General features: G+C 38.6%; 1 protein-coding gene across 2 annotated transcripts in view; it reads left to right on the forward strand.

The window, feature by feature from the left end:
• Window positions 1-19,823, forward strand: part of MSH2 (mutS homolog 2) — an 81,529-nt gene that overhangs the window by 5,064 nt on the left and 56,642 nt on the right. Inside the window, exons 2-7 of one of the 2 annotated variants that reach the window (XM_042932212.1) lie at window positions 4,466-4,551; window positions 6,387-6,541; window positions 10,133-10,411; window positions 11,386-11,532; window positions 13,759-13,908; window positions 15,534-15,667. In XM_042932212.1, the coding sequence (XP_042788146.1) occupies window positions 4,542-4,551; window positions 6,387-6,541; window positions 10,133-10,411; window positions 11,386-11,532; window positions 13,759-13,908; window positions 15,534-15,667 (875 nt within the window). In that variant the 5' untranslated portion in view covers window positions 4,466-4,541. The remainder of the gene's footprint in view (window positions 1-4,465; window positions 4,552-6,386; window positions 6,542-10,132; window positions 10,412-11,385; window positions 11,533-13,758; window positions 13,909-15,533; window positions 15,668-19,823) is intronic. The other variant, XM_042932211.1, reaches the window with a different exon arrangement.

Consider the following 19,823-nt stretch of genomic DNA (forward strand, 5'->3'; position numbering starts at 1 on the left):
GATGGTCTGGTTAGCTGTGCCTCTTAGGTGTTCCCTGACCTGAGACTTTCTCCGTACCCTAGACACAGCATGTATTCTACCCTATTGCCCATCTATCCCAGTAGACTGAAAGCTCCTAGAGGGCAGGAACTGTGTTTTAACCAGTGTCTGCCTCTGAACCCCAGCACCTGGCACAGTGCCCACGTGTGGGAGACACATGGTAATTGTCAGCTGAATGAGGTTGGGGGCTCCAAATTATTCCTGAAGAGAAGAATCTTGTATGAACATGAGGCGGTTCCTTCTGCTGTATCCCAGGTGGAGGCTGGGTAGTTTTCTGTCCCTTATTTCATACCAGGAGGTCAATTTTACCTCCCAACTGATTAGTTGTGTTTATTTTATTTTTTTACAATGTTTATTTGTTTATTTTGAGAGAGAGAGAGAAAGCAAAAGCGTGAGCAGGGGAGGGGCAGAGAGAGAGAGAGAGAGAGGGAGACACAGAATCCGAAGCAGGCATCAGGCTCTGAGCTGTCAGCACAGAGCCTGACGCGGGATTCGAACTCACAAACCAGGAGATCATGACCTGAGCTGAAGTCAGGTGTTTAACCGAGTGAGCCACCCAGGCACCCCAAGTAGCTGTATTTTAGATGCCTGTCAGTAAATAAGACTTAAAATGCACTGCCACCCAGTATGTCACAAAAACTCCTTTGAGAGAAATAGTAATTTTGGAGGATAACCTTGGCGGTTGGGCAGCCCTTCTGTACCTTAGCAGTGGAGGTAGGGGAGGCCATGGGGGGAGGGGAATTACCTCATTTGTCTCTTCACCCCACCCACTCTTAAGAAATTACCACTGTTGTGAACCTGTATTCTGTTGAATTTGTCTGTTGAAAGAGGTTGAAAGACTTGACCGGATTCCTTCTACCCAGAGCCGAGTAGATAACATTGATGTGCAAAGTAGTTGAATGTAATAGGGAGTGGTGGGGCTTGTGGATCTGAGAGTGCTTGTTCATCCGGTGATAGCATTCAATTTCAGATGCTTTAAAAACCCTGTACTGGCCAGACAGTTCTGCTGACACATCGTACTGGGTTGATGATTTAAGAGCTGTTTCAGAATTTTGCCAGACTGATGATTTTTTTTTCCCCTCTCTTAGAATTGTTTTTGCTGAGTTAGACTTTACATTTTGCCTTCTAAAATGTAAAGGAAGATTTGAAAAGCAGTATTTTTTAAATTCATTGTATTTATTGGAAGTTGCTGATAATCTTCACAGTGGTGTTTATAAGTGTCTTTGGGAGAAATTCCTCTGTGATTTTTGTGTCAGTGCTTTCCTTGAGCAAAATTTTTTTTCTTATTTTAATGATGTTTCATCATGAATAATGTTACTTATGTGGAATTCAACTGGATGGGTTGGTAGGGTGACCAATCATTCTAGTTTTCTTGGGATTGAGAGGGCTCATGGAACATGGGACTTTTAGTATTAAAAATGAGGGGGGGGGGCACCTGGGTGGCTCAGTCAGTTGAGGGTCTGGCTCTTGATTTTGGCTCAGGTCATTGTCTTTTGGTTGGTGGGATTGAGCCCCATGGTTGGGCTCTGTTGATGGCGTGGAGCCTGCTTGGGATTCTCTCTCTCTCTGTCTCTGTCTCTGTCTCTCTGTCTCTCTCTTTCTCTCTTTCTCTCTGCCCTCCCCCCGCTCTGCCCTCCCCCCACTCATTCTCTCTCTCTCAAAATAAACAAACTTAAAAAAGAGAGGGGCGCCTGGGTGGCTCAGTCGGTTAAGTGTCCTTCAACTTGTGTCATGATCTCACAGTCTGAGTTCAAGCCCTGTGGTCGGCTCTGTGCTGACAGCCTGGAGCCTGCTTCGGATTCTGTGTCTCCCTCTCTCTCTCTGCCCCTCCCCCACCTGCATTCTGTCTCTGTCTCTCAAAAATGAATAAATGTTAAAAAAAAAAATTAAACAAAACACCAGAGAGTTTTGGGCAAAGTGGAATGAGTGCTAGGCAAAACCAGGAAATAATTTAAATGGGACTTACCATTCCACTCAGGTTCTCATCGTGAGTGAGTGTTAGTTGGGAGATGTGAGTCTGTTGCAGGCTGGAGGCCTTCGTTTTGGAGGATGCCTCTGAGAAGTGTGAGTACAGGCTTTGTTGAATGGGAGTATAGAGTAAACATAATTTTCATGCAACTTGCTTTCTAAATGCAAGCTAGAGAAACAGCAATCTATTCAAGTCTAAGAAAAATGTGACTGAGTTGAAGACTGGTGGCCTAAATAGTGTTTTGCTCTAAGTTTGAACTGATTGCCTGTATTTTAAACATTGGGACATTTCATGAAAAAAAAATCATATTTTGAGCTGCTTTTGAAAAGTCTGCCCAGTTGAAAACTCTGGGTGTGAATATACCCGCAGCAAAGCAGTGGGTTTGGAGCTGAGTGGCTGCTCTCTGATGTGTTCCAGATTCCTCCTTTACTCTCCTGTGCTTTCCTTGTTTTGTCACGGTTCCCACCACTCTATATGATCTCTTTTGAAGCCACTTGTCATGTCAGCTCTGTTGTTCTCTTCCTTTGGCTTCCTTTGCTCATTTGATACCTGGCCTGGTCCCTGTAAATACTTGTTTGTCAGTCCTGGATGAGATCACGAGGAATGTTCTAGGGAAGAACCTTAGGCAAGATTTGAGCCCTTTTTCAGGGTGGCAGACAGTGGGGATTATACTAATAACTTATAACTAATACTAGTACTTATAACTAATGAAGAAATGTTGGGAATGTTACCTGTGTTTAGGTGTACAAAACAGTTGAATTATGTCATTTAATCTTCATGCTTATTTGTATTTGATAGTTATACTTGACATCTATTATTTAAAAGAAATTTTAAAAAAATGTTTATTTATTTTTGATAGAGACAGAGTGTGAGCTGGGGAGGGACAGAGAGAGAGGGAGACATAGAATCCGAAACAGGCTCCAGACTCTGAGCTGTCAGCACAGAGCCCAACATGGGGCTTGAACCCAGGAACTGTGAGATCATGACCTGAGCAGAAGTCGGATGCTTAACTGACTGAGCCACCCATGCATCCCTATTATTTTTTAAAAATATTTTTTTTAAGAGAGAGAGGGAGGGAGAGACAGCACAAGTTGGGGGGGGGGCAGAGAGGGGAGGTACAGAAGATCTGAAGTGGGCTCTGCTAAGAACTGAGTGCTAGATGCAGGGCTCGAACTCATGAACCGTGAGATCATGACCTGAACCTAAATTAAGAGTTGGATGCTCAACTGACTGAGCCACCCAGGCATCCCTATTCTGAATTAACTTACTTTTTAGTTTTTATTTGAGAGAGAGAGAGAGAGAGAGAGAGCAGGGGAGGGAGCAGAGGGAGAGGGAGAGAATTTTTTTTTAATTTTTTTTTTTTTTTTAACATTTTTGAGACAGAGACAGAGCATGAACGGGGGAGGGGCAGAGAGAGAGGGAGACACAGAATCGGAAGCACGCTCCAGGCTCTGAGCCATCAGCCCAGAGCCCGACGTGGGGCTCGAACTCACGGACCGTGAGATCGTGACCTGAGCTGAAGTCGGAGGCTTAACTGACTGAGTCACCCAGGCGCCCCAGAGGGAGAGAATTTTAAGCAGGCTCCATGCTCAGTGTGGAGCTTAATGCAGGGTTTGATCCCAGGCCTCTGGGATATTGACCTGAGCTGGAATCAAGAATCGGATGCTCAACTGACTAAGCCACCCAGGGGGCCCCTTAAATACTTTTAAGTGGTATTATCACTGGTATTACCTGTTATTATAAGAAAATCGAATTTTTATTCAATTTGATGGTGTGAGTGATTTTATTAATTTTGTAAGAAATTGACAGTTGCAAATCAAAACTAAGGTGGGACACTGTTTTCTAGTAAGAGTTCTTAACCTTGGCACTATTGATATTTTGGACTGAGTAATTATTGTTGTGAGGGGCTATCCTGTGCATGTTAAAATTTTTTTAAAGATATTTTTATTTTTGAGAGAGAGACTGAGTGTGAACAGGGGAGGGGCAGAGAGAGAGAGAGAGAGAGGGAGACACAGAACCCGAAGCAGGCTCCAGGCTCTTATCTGTCGGTGCAGATCATGGGAGATCATGACCTGAGCTGAGGTTGGATGCCTAACCAACTGAGCCACCCAGGTGCCCCAGTATCCTGTGCAAGTTTAACAGCACCCCTGCCTTACCCATGCGATTCCATTAGTACTCTGCTGTTCTCCCTCCCTCAGTTGACAACCCAAATGTCCCCAGGCTTTGGCAAATGTCTGCTAGAGAAGCAAGATTATTCCTAGCTCAGAACCAGTAATCTGAGATGAAGACCAGAAAGTTTGAAAACTCTGTGTTGCTTGGATAGGGGAAATAAAGGCACTCATACTTTATGGATGATAGTGTTAATTTACACAGCCAACCAAAGGGAATAGTCTGGCAATATTTATCAAAATCACTGTATTCTTTGATAAAATCCAGTTTTGGGGCTTTACCTTACAGATGTACTCATATTGGAGAGTGAAGCATGTACAAGATTATTCATGCAGCATTGTAATAGAGACTGGAAACAACCTATATGTTCATCAGTAAGTGACTAAATTATAGTACATCCTCAGAGTCATTAGAATGTTTGTAGCTATAAACAGAAAGAAGCTGATTATGTACTGATGGAACAATCTCCAAAATATATTAGGTTAAAAAAAAAAGCCAAGATACAGAGCACTGTTTGTAGTTTGCAACCATTGATGTAAGAGAGGAACAAAGTAATGTTTGTGTGTGCATAGCCTGTGTTTGGAAATATATTAAAAAAAATTTAATGTTTATTTTTGAGAGAGACAGCGTGAACAGGGAGGCACAGACAGAGGGAGACACAGAATCTGAAGCAGGCTCTAGGCTTTGAGCTGTCAGCACAGAGCCTGACGCGGGGCTCAAACCCATAAACCATGAGATCATGACCTGAGCTGAAACTGAACTCTTAACCCACTGAGTCACCCAGGCACCCTGGAAATATATTTTATAAACTGATGGTACTTGGCTGGTAAACTCTATGTGTAGGGGATCAGTGTGAAAGGGAAGTCTCCTTTTTGCTGTACTTTTTTTTCCTTTTTTAAAAATTTAAACCAAGTTAGTTAAAATAGTGTAATAATGATTTCAGGAACAGAATTTAGTAATTCATCACTTACGTCTAACACTCAGTGCTCATCCCAAGTGTCCTCCTTAATGCCCATTTAGCCCATCCCCTCACCCAATACCCCTCAAGCAACCCTCAGTTCTCTGTATTTAAGAGTCTGTTATGGTTTGTCTCCCTGTCTGTTTTTTGTATTATTTTTGCCTCCCTTTTCTTATGTTCATCCGTTTTGTATCTTAAATTCCACACATTAGTGAAATCATATGATTTTTGTCTTTCTCTGACTGGCTTATTTCACTTAGCAAAACTCTCTACTTCCATCCACATTGTTGCCAATGTCAAGATTTCCTACTTTTTGATTGCCGAGTAATACTCCATTGTGTACGTATACCACGTTATCTTTGTCCATTCATCAGTTGATGGACATTTGGGCTCTTTTCCATACTTAGGCTATTGTCGATAGTGCTGCTATAAACATTGGGGGTGTGTGTGCCCCTTTGAGTTAGCATTCCTGTATCCTTTGGATAAATACCTAGTAGTGCAGTTGTTGGGTCAAAGAGTAGTTCTATTCTTAATTTTTTGAGGAACCACCATACTGTTTTCCAGAATGACTGCACCAGTTTGCATTCCCACCTTGCTGTACTTTTTCGAACCTTTGAGTTTTGATCTGTGTTACCTAGAACATTTTGCAATGAATAATGACTAATTTGTTTTTATGGACCTTTTCGGAAAAGTTTAATTTCATACAAATACGATATAGTTATAAGACATTTTTTTTTTTTTTGATGTTTATTTATTTTGAGAGAAAGAGAGCTAGTGGGGGAGGGACACAGAAGGAGAATCCCAAGCACGCTCTGTACTGTCAGCACACAGAGCACAACGCGGGGCTCAAACCCACAAACCATGACACCACGATCTGAGCCCAAACCAAGAATTGGCTGCTCAACCAGCTGAGCCACCCAGGCGCCCCATGTAATTATAGAACTCTATTCAGACTTCTGAGAAACTAATTATAAGAAAGGACAAGTAAGTTTATCTATATATGTATTTACTTATTCTTTTATCTTTCTTAATTTTTTATTTTGATGTGTAGGTTCCATGAAAGCAGAAGAGCCATATCTGTTCATTTTATGCCCTTCAACTACCAAAGTCCTTCAGATATGTAATAAGGGCTTGATAAACAGTTTATTGAAGAAATGAATTACTGAGAGAAGAATGTGGCTTGGGGGAACCATTGTGTTACTACTTTAAATCCTTAAATCTGTAACATGTATTTTTAATATTTTTCTTTAGGAACAAAGACTCTGGAGAGTGTTGTGCTTAGTAAAATGAATTTTGAGTCTTTTGTAAAAGATCTTCTTCTAGTTCGTCAGTATAGAGTTGAAGTTTATAAGAATAGAGCTGGAAATAAGGCCTCGAAGGAGAATGATTGGTATTTGGCATTTAAGGTAATTATCTTCCTTTTTAATTTGGTTATTTTTAAGAGTAGAAAAAATAAAGATGTGAGGGAATTCTGTGTGCTTTAATATTTTAACCAGGTTGTGATAATAAAATACTTTGAGAAACTAATATTCTTTAGCATGTGGTTTTTAAAATCACAGTTTAATAGCAACTTTGAAATTCACTAAATCGTTATTATGAGTATGAATACTCTGAGCTTTGTCAGTATTCCTGAAACCTAAATAATAAAATAGATTTTACATAAAGTTGAGTGCCAGCATTAGACAGATTTGATTTTACTGTTTTTAAAGTAATAATGTCCAGATTTACTGTATCCCATATATCTCCTACACATCTGTAACATGTTTGTGTCTTTGTATGTGCCTTTCTCTTCCATTAAGTTTATAATTTTTGTAAGTCAGAGACTTTGTTTAATGATGATCATTTCTTGGTGTCCCTGGAAAGGCTTATTTATTTTTTTTCTTCTTTTTTTTTTTTTTTTTCCTGGAAAGGACTATTAACATGCATGCTTCTGTGCCTTCATGGAGATAGCACTATTTTATTTTATATAATGACTGTCTTCATTGCCATTCTGTAAGGTCCTGTTTTTGGTTGTTCAACTGTAGGTTCTGTAACCTGCAGAGTAGGTTCTCAATAAATACTGCAATAAATGAATGGTTAAAATGTTGTTGGGGAGTTACAGTTTATTCTTGAAAGGGAATAAATGTATGGTAAGGGAGACAGTGCTTTGGGCTTATAGTCAGCATATTTCATTTCTTTTCTCCTCTGCCCCTCTGGGTGTCCTTGGTGTATTTCCCAACTGTCTCCTGTATCTGTTTCTCCATAAACAGTAAAATTAGAAGGTTTTTAATGATGTTTTCCAACTTGAAAGTCCTGTGAGTTTTTTCTTGTGAGGTTTAATAGAATATCTAAACATCTGATCTTGGTACTACCTCAAATATAACATTCAGTCTATGTTCCATACTGTGTCCTCCTTCCCCCACCTGCCTTTGTAGGTATGTCTGTATTTACTGAAGATTATATCTGGGAGAATTTAGCATTCTGCATTATGGAGTTTTCTGGGAATTTTCATTGGTGTTTTACTGAGAAAAGTGGGGCTTTTACTAAGAGTTTTAGTCTGTGTCTTGAAAGATTTTAGTAGAAAATTGAGGTACCACAAAGTGATGTTTTTTCATTTTTCACACAACTCAATTAGTAATAACACCAAAATGTAGAATCCTAAATTTAAGAGATTACCATGATTATCATCCCATCATACCTCACTCCTCTGTGTCCTGTCAGAATCCTTCAAGATGAATTCACTTTAACTCCTACCTTTTAAGTCAGGGGGAAATTTTTTCAAATATATGTCTATCAGGTTAAAAAGGTGGTATCTTAATCCTGACATTTTAAGAAGTTCAGATCTAAAACTGCAAAAACTGATTTATCATGACATTTTTTAGCTTTAAAAAAATTTTTTTCTAAATGTTTTTATTTATTTTTGAGACAGAGAGCGACAGAACATGAGCAGGGGAGGGGCAGAGAGAGGGAGACACAGAATCTGAAGCAGGCTCCAGGCTCTGAGCTGTCAGCACAGAGCTCGACGCAGGGCTCGAACCTACGGACTGTGAGATCATGACCTGAGCTGAGGTCGGATGCCTAACCGACTGAACCACTCTGTTGCCCCAGACATTTTTTAGCTTTTTGATTCTATTGTAAATATTAGTGATATTTAAAGTAGTTGGTCTCTTATGATTGATTTCTTTCCCATGTTCTCAATGGTATGTACAGAGTGGGAAAGGATCTTGGATACAATCTAGTTCACAGATTAACAGTCTTATATTGAAGGACCCTTAAGAACCCAATTTTATTAGCTACTATTCCCTTTTGAAAGTTTAAAGGTGTGCTTTGTAACCTGTATGTGCAAATCTGAAAAATGTATGTAAAAATATGATGTTTACATTTGCAATTGAATCAGTGCTTTTAAAATTTGAATGCAAGATAACACTGTTTTTCCATTTCATTTTTAAAAAATTTAAACATTTTATTTTTAAGTAATCTCTACACCCAATATGGGGCTCAAACCACAACCCCAAAATCAAGAATCACATGCTCTACTCACTGAGCTAGCCAGGCACCCAGCCCTCCATTTCATTTTTTTTAATTGATTTTTTTTTAGAGAGTGAGGGAGAGAGAGTGCTAGCAGGGGAGGGGGCAGAGATAGAGAGAGAAAGAATCCCAAGCAGTCTCCACACTCAGCATGGCTCCCGATATGGGGCTTGATCTTGACCTTGTGATCATGACCTAAGCCAAAATCAAGAGTCAAATGTTCAACCAACTGAACCACCCAGGCATCCCCTTCCTTTTCATTTTTGATCCAGATTTTAATCAACAATCCATAGTTACAGGATATTTAGAGTCATTTTATGGAAAAATCAATGATTATCATGACTATGATGCTAAAGTCCTTCAAGAACTGTTGGGGCACCTGAGTGGCTCAGTTGGTTAAGTGTCCGGCTTCGGCTCAGGTCCTGATCTCATGGTTTGTGACTTTGAGCCCCACATCAGGCTCTGTGCTGACAGCTCAGAGCGTGGAGTCTGCTTCAGATCCTGTGTCTCCCTTTCTCTCTGCCCCTCTTCTGCTCGTGCTCTCTGTCTCTCAAAAATGAATAAATGTTTAAAAAAAAAAAAGAACTATTGAACTATTGATGGCTATTGGTTGCTTAAGTTTGGTTGTCACCGTGGTCATTGGACTCTTGGTGACTCTCCTGTTTCATACCATGGGTGGTCAGTTGTCTCAGAAAATGCCTCATGTTAACGGTTTCCTATCAGCTTCTGATCAGGTTGAAATATGTAGTGTCACCCACTGGCTTGACACAAAAGTGAAGAAACTTGACCCTTTAGTTGACTTGTGCAGTCCTACAGAGAGATTTCTAATCTTTTTGAAATATTGAAAATAGGCCAAGGATCCTTTATTTTGAAATGACTGATGTAGAACAGTCTCTACATTTTACAGATAAATATATTGATAGAGAATTAACTTTCCAAGGTCAGTATTTGTAGCTAATAATACTGCTCTCCTATGTGGTATAGCTAGTCAGAGAAAATACAATGTGCCACCAATAGGTAGGCATTTTGGCAGGATGTAGAAATTTAAGCTTACAATTGACAGGATTATCAATTTGGATATCTTAATTATTGGTGTGTGTATAAATCCAGCTGCCAAATTTCAAGTAGGCTTCATACCTGGTGCAGAGCCCAATGTGGGGCTTGAACTCAAAACCCTGAGCTTAAGACCTGAGCAGAGATTAAGAGTTGGATGCCTAACTGACTGAATGACTTAGGCGCCCCTCCAGCTGTCAGATTTCAAACTGAAAATCTTTTTTGCCCAAGTGTCCTGAAAATAATTGGAAAACTAGGGAGGATACTTTATAGAAAATAAGGTAATAGTAATTGGAATATATTGTTATAAGCAATTTTTTTTCCAATAGTAATTGGAATATATTGTTAGGAACAATTTTTGGGGGTAACTCTTGTTTGCTATGAAATTTTTTAAGTGCATTCAACAATTCTTCAAATTTTTTTTTATTTTTGTTAAGGCTTCTCCAGGTAATCTTTCTCAGTTTGAAGACATTCTCTTTGGTAACAACGATATGTCAGCTTCCATTGGTGTTGTGGGTGTTAAAATATCTACAGTTGATGGCCAAAGACAGGTCGGTGTTGGGTATGTTGACTCCATACAGAGGAAGCTAGGACTTTGTGAGTTCCCTGATAACGATCAGTTCTCCAATCTGGAGGCTCTTCTAATTCAGATTGGACCAAAGGAATGTGTTTTACCAGGAGGAGAGACTGCTGGAGACATGGGAAAGCTGAGACAGGTAAGGGAATCAAGTCTAGTGATGGAGAACCTAAGCCTAGGAAAGGTTCTAATTAACATGCTATTTTATTTAAGGAAAAAAATAATTTAAAAGTCATTTTTTTTGTATTTAATTACAGTAATGTTTTATATTGAGGATTATCTTGATGTTTATCTTTCACAGAAACTTTGTATATTTAAGAGGATTGTAGAACAAGTTGTTTCTTGTTTTACTTCAGATCCTTCCTCCTTCCCTCCTTCCCTCCCTTCCTCCCTCCCTCCCTCCCTCCCTCCCTCCCTCCCTGAAAGAGTAACAGAATGCCATCTTGAAGGGATCACAGCTGATGAAAGGAATGCTTTCACAGTTGTGAGGGGAGGTGATTGAGGTCCACTTAAAAAAAAACCAATTTATTACTGTATTTAGCATGGATTTATCAAATAAATAAGATGCAGATCTTCAGTTTAAGATAGTTTAAGTGGGACCTTTAGCCTCTTATTTCATTGAGTCTTTTTAAAAAATTCTGATTATACTGTTTGATTATACTGTTTGTGTAAGTATATGATTTATTTAGGTATTTAAGGGATATTGTATCCTTGAAGGATTCTTTTCTTTTTGTGGGCTTCAGATACCATAAGAACTGCTTGGGAAATAGGAAGTATATAATGGGCATTGTTAGCACAGGTAGTATCTAAACAACTTTCCACAAGTATTATTCTGTTAAGAGGTTTTTACTATTGGGACTATTTTTGGGGTGGGGGTGCTATTTTTAAAAACCTTTATATGAATATACTTTTAAATTACATGAAAACTTAGTTTATAGATTTTAAAAATATGTGTTAGTATGTATGTCTTCCCAGTGTCTTGCACATTGTGTAGAAACTTAATGTGGGTCAATAATTTAAGTTGTTCTTACTATACTTGTCAGTGATATGATTTTTTTCTCATTTCTTTTTTTATTTTCCTCAAAGTAATTTAAATTATTTTTTGTAAAATAGGTTATTCAGAGAGGAGGAATTCTGATCACAGAAAGAAAAAGAGGTGACTTTTTTACAAAAGATATTTATCAGGACCTCAACCGGTTGTTGAAAGGCAAAAAGGGAGAGCAGATGAATAGTGCTGTCTTGCCAGAAATGGAGAATCAGGTATGTGGATTATAATGTGAATTTACTCTTAAATTATAATCATGGCTTTTGGAAAGCTACTTCTTTCATATCTCTCCAAAGTGTAAACTGTGAATCACTGATATTAATTAAGCTTATTTTTACTGTGATTAAACTTTTGAAAAACTTGAGGAAATGACTAGAAAAACTGAAACATAACCTTAAATATAATTGCATTATATTTACACAACATATATCCTTGGAGCAAGAAAGAGTTTTATTGATTTCACAGGAAAGAGCCTGATTAATGTCACTTAAGTGGATGAGATAGCATAGTGGTTGTAGGGGGGAAAAAGACCTTTCAGAGCTTTATAATGTATAAGTTGTAGAGTCTTTAATAAATTCCTTCATCTTTCTTTTTTTTTAAATTTTTTAAATGTTTATTCATTTTTGAGAGACAGAGACAGAACATAAGCAGGAGTGGGGCAGAGAGAGAGGGAGACACAGAATCGGAAGCAGGCTCCAGGCTCTGAGCTGTCAGCACAGAGCCTGACATGTGGCTCAAACCCATGAACCATGAGATCATGACCTGAGCTGAAGCCTAATCAACTGAGCCACCCAGAGGCCTCAATTACTTTATCTTTCTGAGAGGCAGTTTCATTATTTGTTAAATACATAATAGGTCTTAAGGGATTGTTGGGGAGATCAGGAATAAGAGTGAAAGTATATATATATATATAGCACATAATGCATAATAAATACTACATTTAAAGAGTTTGGCTAAAAAATTGGCAGATTATGTATGTGTAGTGGTAGAAATGAATATGGGAACAATGTAACTTTTATGGGATTTTCAGTGGTTGATGTGTTTCTTTGTTCAAATTTTCGAGGTCGGTGTGGCTTGAGATGTATTTTTATGGTAAAATATTGGAAACTCTTGACAGGATATTTGTGGGTCACTGATAAGTAACATGGAAAATTCTGTTGTATACTTAAAAAGACAGGACAAGCTGTTAAACTTAGAATTCCCAAAGTAGATTTCAAACTAGAATGAACCGGGACTGTTAGGACTGTCATGATTTTGTGGTTATTGCTTATCATGTAATAGTTTAATTCCTATAAACTCCGTAATTCTTTTACTTCTTGTGTGTGTAACATAATCAAAAGCCAGTATGTATGAGCAGTAATACTGGTATTAGAAACTTACCTCTTGAAAATGTGAAGAAGCTTTTAGGGCTACAAAAAGTTTTTATCTGTACTTCCTGATGACACTGCAGGAAGTGCCGTGCTGGAGTTTGTCAAGGACAGGTAGATGACAGTTTTCAGTTAGGGAAAGCAGGTACATTTCACAAGTCTAGTATCAAGTATATTTTAATATGTAGGATTTGTCGTTGGGCTGTTGGTTTGATGTCCTGAACTACTTATGTTACAATAATAACAGATTATTTAAATTTTTTATTATTTAAATATACATGTAGGAAAGTGCATATATCCTAAGTATATAACTGAATTTTCATGAATTGCAGATCCCCAGATAACCAGCACCCGTGAAGCAGAATAGAGTATCAGGACCTCAGACCTTTTTTAGGCTTACTTTCAGTCATTACCCCAAGGGTAACCATCGTTCTTACCTCTGCTAGCATAGACTAGTTTGGCCTTTTTTTGTAGTTTACATTAGTGGAATCATATGGTTTATATTCTTTTGTGGCTGGTTTCTTTTGTTCAGTATTGTTTGTAAGTTTTACCCATATTGTCATGTGTCACGGTTGATTGTGCTTATATCTTTGGTTGTGTAGTATTCCATAGGGGTGAACATGCCAAACTTCATTCATTTTACTCTTGATAGGCATTTGAGTCATTTCTACTTTTGGCTATTATAAATAATACTATTCTAACAGTAAATTTTCACTTTCTAAAACTAATTTTTTAACCTTAAGAGATTTATTTAAACTTTGTCTGATTTTCTTGGTTTGGATTGAGAAGGAACACAAAGGAAAATGATAGTGTTCAGAATTTATTTTCATTTTGCCATTTGTTTTCTAAATACCTCTAGGATTTGTTTATATATGTTTTTATATATACTCTAGAGAGTGAGGGAGACAGAATCCAAAGCAGGCTCCAGGCTCTAAGCTGTCAGCACAGAGCCCGGTGCGGGGCTCAAATCCACAAACTGTGAGATCATAACCTGAGCCGAAGTTGGGACACTCAACCAGCTGCACCCCTAGAATCTTTAATTAAAATTTTTTTTTTTTTAATTCTTAATCTTAGGTTGCAGCTTCATCATTGTCTGCAGTAATCAAGTTTTTAGAACTCTTATCAGATGATTCAAACTTTGGACAGTTTGAACTGACTACTTTTGACTTCAGTCAGTACATGAGGTTGGATATTGCAGCAGTCAGAGCCCTTAACCTTTTCCAGGTAAAAAATAACATGTCTTAAAAAACTTAATGCTTAAAAAATGTTTCCTTTATTCTATGCTGAGGAATATTATTAAGGAACTTAAATATTTTGAAATATTATACTTAGACATGCAGCTTTAAATTACTATATTTTTCTAGGTGCAAGCTATATAAATAGTATTTGTCCTGGCTTTATGAATAATTTGATTATATTAATAGCAGTTCTTAAAAAATTAATTTTAGGAAGTTTTATGTCTAAAACTACAGTAATTACAAAGTAATTTTGGTTTGGGGGAAAATACACAGCAGAAAATCTAGATTAATAGGTTGGAAGTTTGATTTTAGGAAGAGGAGCTTTTATTTTTTTATTTTTTTATTTTTTTTTAATTTTTTACCTTTATTTATTTTTGAGACAGAGAGAGACAGAGCATGAACAGGGGAGGGGCAGAGAGAGAGGGAGACACAGAATCTGAAACAGGCTCCAGGCTCTGAGCTGTCAGCACAGAGCCCGACGTGGGGCTCGAACTCACGGACTGTGAGATCATGACCTGAGCCGAAGTCGGTTGCCCAACCGACTGAGCCACTCAGGCGCCCCGAGGAGCTTTATGTTTTAAGAAAAAATTATTTTATACACATTTTACTTAAATAAATTAAAAAAAAATTTTTTTTAAAGATTATTTTGAAAGAGAGAGGCAAGAGAGCTTGAATTGGATAGGGGCGGGGGTTGGGGGGGTGAGAATCCCAAGCAGGCTCCACACTGTGCAGAGCCTGATGTGGGGTTCTAACTGTGAGATCATGACTTGAACCTAAACCAAGAGTTGCACGCTTAACTGACTGAGCCCCCCAGGCGCTCCCCAGAAACCTTTTTATTAAGTTTATTTATTTTGAGAGAGAGGGAGAACATACACAAACGGGGAGGAGGAGAGAGGGAATCCCAAACAGGCTCTACACTGGCAGCGCAGAGCCTGATATGGGGCTCAAACTCACGAACCATGAGCTCATGACCTGAGCTGAAACCCAGAGTCAGATGTCCAACTGACTGAGCCACCCAGGCACTCCAGCACATCTTACTTTAATAGCCACCAAAACAACTGTTTCATTTCCTCTAATGGACTCTGTCTACCAATTATGTTGGCCTTCAACATATGGCCATAGCAATACATATGAGTATGTATCATGCATTTATACACACATGCACACATTCTAAAGCACCATGAGACACAGGCTACACTTTCACACAACTGGGGGCCTCTCATGTGCAATTGATCACTGGTTTGCTTTACTCAAGACTTTAATGGGCTTGGTCTGGCCATTAGTCCCAGTTCTCCAGAGAGGAGTTAGGATGACATAATGGGTCACCACACTTTGGACATCATAAAAGAATGGAAATAGGCTAAATGTGAGATGGCATCTTGAAGCCTCCACTTTGACCATGTGGATTCAAAATACTCAGGTGCTGTAGTATAGACTGACACCCAGCCTGACAGTAAGCCGGCTGAGGAAGAGGAACTTCTGTGCAAATTTCTCATTTAATATCTGAAGAATATAAGTGTTCTTGTTCCCAAAATTATTTAATTATTTTTCGTAGCACAGTAAAGTTTTCACTAATGAGCATGCTATTCTTTTTTGTTTTTTGTTTACTAGGGTTCTGTTGAAGATACCACTGGCTCTCAGTCTCTGGCTGCATTGCTAAATAAATGCAAAACCCCTCAAGGACAAAGACTGGTTAACCAGTGGATTAAGCAGCCTCTCATGGATAAGAACAGAATAGAAGAGAGGTATATTACTAATGTACACTTCTGTAAGCTTTGGGTAACTTCTTTTTTTTTTTTTTTTTTTCCAACGTTTTTTATTTAGTTTTGGGACAGAGAGAGACAGAGCATGAACGGGGGAGGGGCAGAGAGAGAGGGAGACACAGAATCGGAAACAGGCTCCAGGCTCCGAGCCATCAGCCCAGAGCCTGACGCGGGGCTCGAACTCACGGACCGCGAGATTGTGACCTGGCTGAAGTCGGACGCTTAACCGACTGCGCCACCCAGGCGCCCCGCTTTGGGTAACTTCTAATTACTCCATAGGATTATGCCATTTACTCTAATATGCAAATTTGCTCCTGTATTTTTGCATGTGACTGCACAGAGAGCTAGCTACATAGTGATAAGAGTAGTAATGATTTAGATTGATTTGATAACTTATTTTATTAATAATTTTTTTTTTCACTATAAAAAAGTAAAGTTTTATCAGAGAGATGGATGGATAATGTTTCAGAACATAAACTTAGGAGCGTGAGTACCTTGGTGCAAGTTACGTCTCTAGCACTTATTAGCTGTGTTATCTTGGGACAGTTACTCAACCTCTGTGTTGCAGTTTCTTCCCTTTTAAAATGACAGTAATGACACACCTATTTTGTAGGGTTGTTATGAAGATTGGATAATTTAGTATATATAAAGTGCTTTGATGGGGGTGTAGCACATAGGAAGCACTTCCTCTTAATTATTTTGGAAAGGGTTTTAAGGCAACCTAAACATATATTTCAGAAAGTCACTTTAATTGAAAAAATGAAAGGTTCTATAATTCTGCTACTTGAATATGATTAACATTTGGGTATATTTTATTTTTATCTTTTGTTTTATATATGGGTTATGAGACTTTAAAAGAAGTATACATAAGAGTATAAATGCTAAGTGTTGCAGCTTGGTGGATTTTCACAAAGTGAACACATCAGTGTAACAACAGTCAAATCAAGAAACAACATAAGTAGCATCCTAGTGACTCTCCTGGAATCTCCTGCTAGTTACTACCCCTCCTCACTTCAAAGTAATCACTGTCCTTCTAACATCATAGATTAATTCGTTTTGCCTGTTTTTTGAACTTTATATAAATGGAGACATTTTAAATGACTTTTTTTTTTAAATGTTTATTTTTTGAGAAAGACAGAGCACGAGGGGGGCGGGGCTAGAGAGAGAGGGAAACACTGAATCTGAAGCAGGCTCCAGGCTTGGAGCTATCAGCCTAGAGTCCGACGTGAGGCTCGAACTCACAAACCGCGAGATCATGATCTGAGCTGAAGTCAGATACTTAACCAACTGAGCCACCCAGGCACCCCTAAATGGAGTCGTTTTAGATGATGCACTCTTATATTAATCTTTTTTTTTTAAACATAGTTGTAAATCTTAATATAGTTATGTGCCCCAATTTTTCCCACTTATATGTCAATTTTCATAAGCATTTTTTACTGTTGCTGTTTTATCTTCTCATTCAACATTTTTTTTTTTTTTGAAGTTTATTTATTTACTCTGAGAGAGGAGAGAGTGTGAGTGGGGGAGGGGCAGAGAGAGAATCCGAAGCAGGCTCATACTGTCAGTGCATCGCACAGTACTGGGCTATATCTTGTGAACTGTGAGATCAACCTGAGCCAAAACCAAGACTTGGTTGCTTAACTGACTGAGCCACCCAGACACCCCTCATTCAATCAACATTTTTAGTTTTTACTAAGTACACAATATTTTATTGACAAGATGTACTTTATTTTACCTTTCTCCATAATTAAGTTCTTTTTTTTAATGCATTTATTTTTATTTTTTTAGAGAGAGTCAGCAGGGGAAATTGGCAGAGGGAGGGAGAGAATCTCAAGCAGGCTCCACACAGCACAGAGCCTGATGGCAGGGCTGATCCCATGACCCTGGGATCATGACTTGAGATGAAATCAAGAGCTGGATGCTCAACTGACTGGGCCACCCAGATGTCCCAATAATTAGGTTATTTCTAATGGCCTTACTTTGTACCTAATGTTTTCCATTTGGCAAATTAAGTGACACTGCCAGAATGGGTAAAAGATTCAATTTTTTTATGGCTACGATGTCAAGTCATTCAAGAATTTGTTGAATACCTACTGAATGCTGATGATATACAAAAGCATAATGATCTTTTGACTATTTGGGACATTGCCAGACATACATAAAATAGTTGATCGGTATAAGATACCCTGTAAATAATTACCAAACTGAGTGTTAATCCTGTGGATTCAAAGAGCGTTACAATAAAAATAACTCAGGAGGTTAGTGGTTTGTGGATGTGCTGGTATTTTATTGAAAATGCCAAAGTTGAAGGGTACCTGGCTGGTTCAGTTGGTAGAACATGTGACTCTTGATTTCAGGGTTGTGAGTTCAGGCCCCACACTGGGCATGGAGCCTGCTTAAAAAACAGACAAACAAAAAACAAGGAAATGCAGAAGTTGAGATGCTATGGTGACTTTCTGAAGTCAGGTTTACTGGGAAGAAGAGTGGGATTTAGTAACTTAAAATAAGAAATAGGAAGGATTAGATAATTGCAAGTAATTAAAGCGGTTTACAGTTTTTAATTTTAATTATTTGTGAATAAGTAATAACATGTATACGTTTCAGGATTCAAACAGAAGGTTACACAGTGGTAATTCTCCTCCTCTTGTCCCCCAATTCCCTGGGATCTCTTTCTCAGGGCCTCTATGTTCGACAGCTCAAGGGACACATTTCTTTTTTTTTTTTTTTTATTTTTATTTTTTTTTTTAAATTTTTTTTTAACGTTTTATTTATTTTTGAGACAGAGGGAGACACAGCATGAACGGGGGAGGGGTAGAGAGAGAGAGGGAGACACAGAATGGGAAGCAGGCTCCAGGCTCTGAGCCATCAGCCCAGAGCCCGACGTGGGGCTCGAACTCACAGACCGTGAGATCATGACCTGAGCCGAAGTCGGACGCCCAACCGACTGAGCCACCCAGGCGCCCCAAGGGACACATTTCTTACTGTACTGTATGTGAGTTGCCATCGTTGCTCTGAGAGCAATCAGTCTTAATCAGCTTTTGAGTATCATTTAATGGAGAGTCTTTCTATAAACAAGCAAAATTTTATGCTATTGTCTCTCATCTTTTAGTGTTTTGTTTTGTTTTTTTTTAGAAAAATTAGGTAATTTAACTCTGAAGTGCTAGGTCATTGGTTATATTTTTAACCTTGGTCTCCTGTGAACAGAGCAAGTGACACTTGTCCCCTTCTGGCTTAACAACTAGAGCACGTATGTTAAGACTCTTCTGAAACCTGAGATGTCATTTTTATATTATTTACCACAGTAACAAATTACTTTAGAAGATATGAAAATTAGATTTTTTTAGAGGATAAAGGTTTCTTCACAGCACATAGCAATAATTTCCAAAATCTGGTAGTCTATAAGGCTTATTAATTAGAAATAGGATTTGCAAGGATGCCTTTATGAGTCAGAATATTATCTATTTTTCTGCACCTGTAAGGTGAGAAGAATTATTTTCTCCTTTTCATCTTGGTGAGAAATTTTTTGTTTGCCAGCAAGCGTAAAAGCCCTTGGTTTTCAAGACCAAATGCTGAAATTCACAGATTAGGAGGAGAAAGTTATACTCGTTATACAGGTTCTTATTTGGACAGTCCCCTTGTTTTATCTCCCTTTCTCAGTTCTATCTGCTGCGATACCTCTGGCTTCCTAGTTTACACCTTCAGGGTTCTCAGGGCGAATTCATTGCCCCCTTCTCTGAGCATGTAGGATTGATCTCTTCAGGGTAACAGTCAAATCAAGTTTTCTGTTTCTTACTGTCAACATTGTTATGGGATGATTCACAAAAGAGTAAGTAGTGGAAGTCTGTAAATGAAGAGTTTATTTAATTTTCTTTTTTAAATACATTTTATTTTATTTTATTTTATTTTTTTTTATTTAAAAAAAACATTTTTTTTTAACGTTTTATTTATTTTTGAGACAGAGAGAGACAGAGCATGAACGGGGGAGGGGCAGAGAGAGAGGGAGACACAGAATTGGAAGCAGGCTCCAGGCTCTGAGCCATCAGCCCAGAGCCTGACGCGGGGCTCGAACTCACGGACCGCGAGATCGTGACCTGAGCCGAAGTCGGCCGCCTAACCGACTGAGCCACCCAGGCGCCCC

Source organism: Panthera leo, chromosome A3 (genome assembly GCF_018350215.1).
Source record: "Panthera leo isolate Ple1 chromosome A3, P.leo_Ple1_pat1.1, whole genome shotgun sequence".
NCBI lineage: Eukaryota > Metazoa > Chordata > Mammalia > Carnivora > Felidae > Panthera > Panthera leo.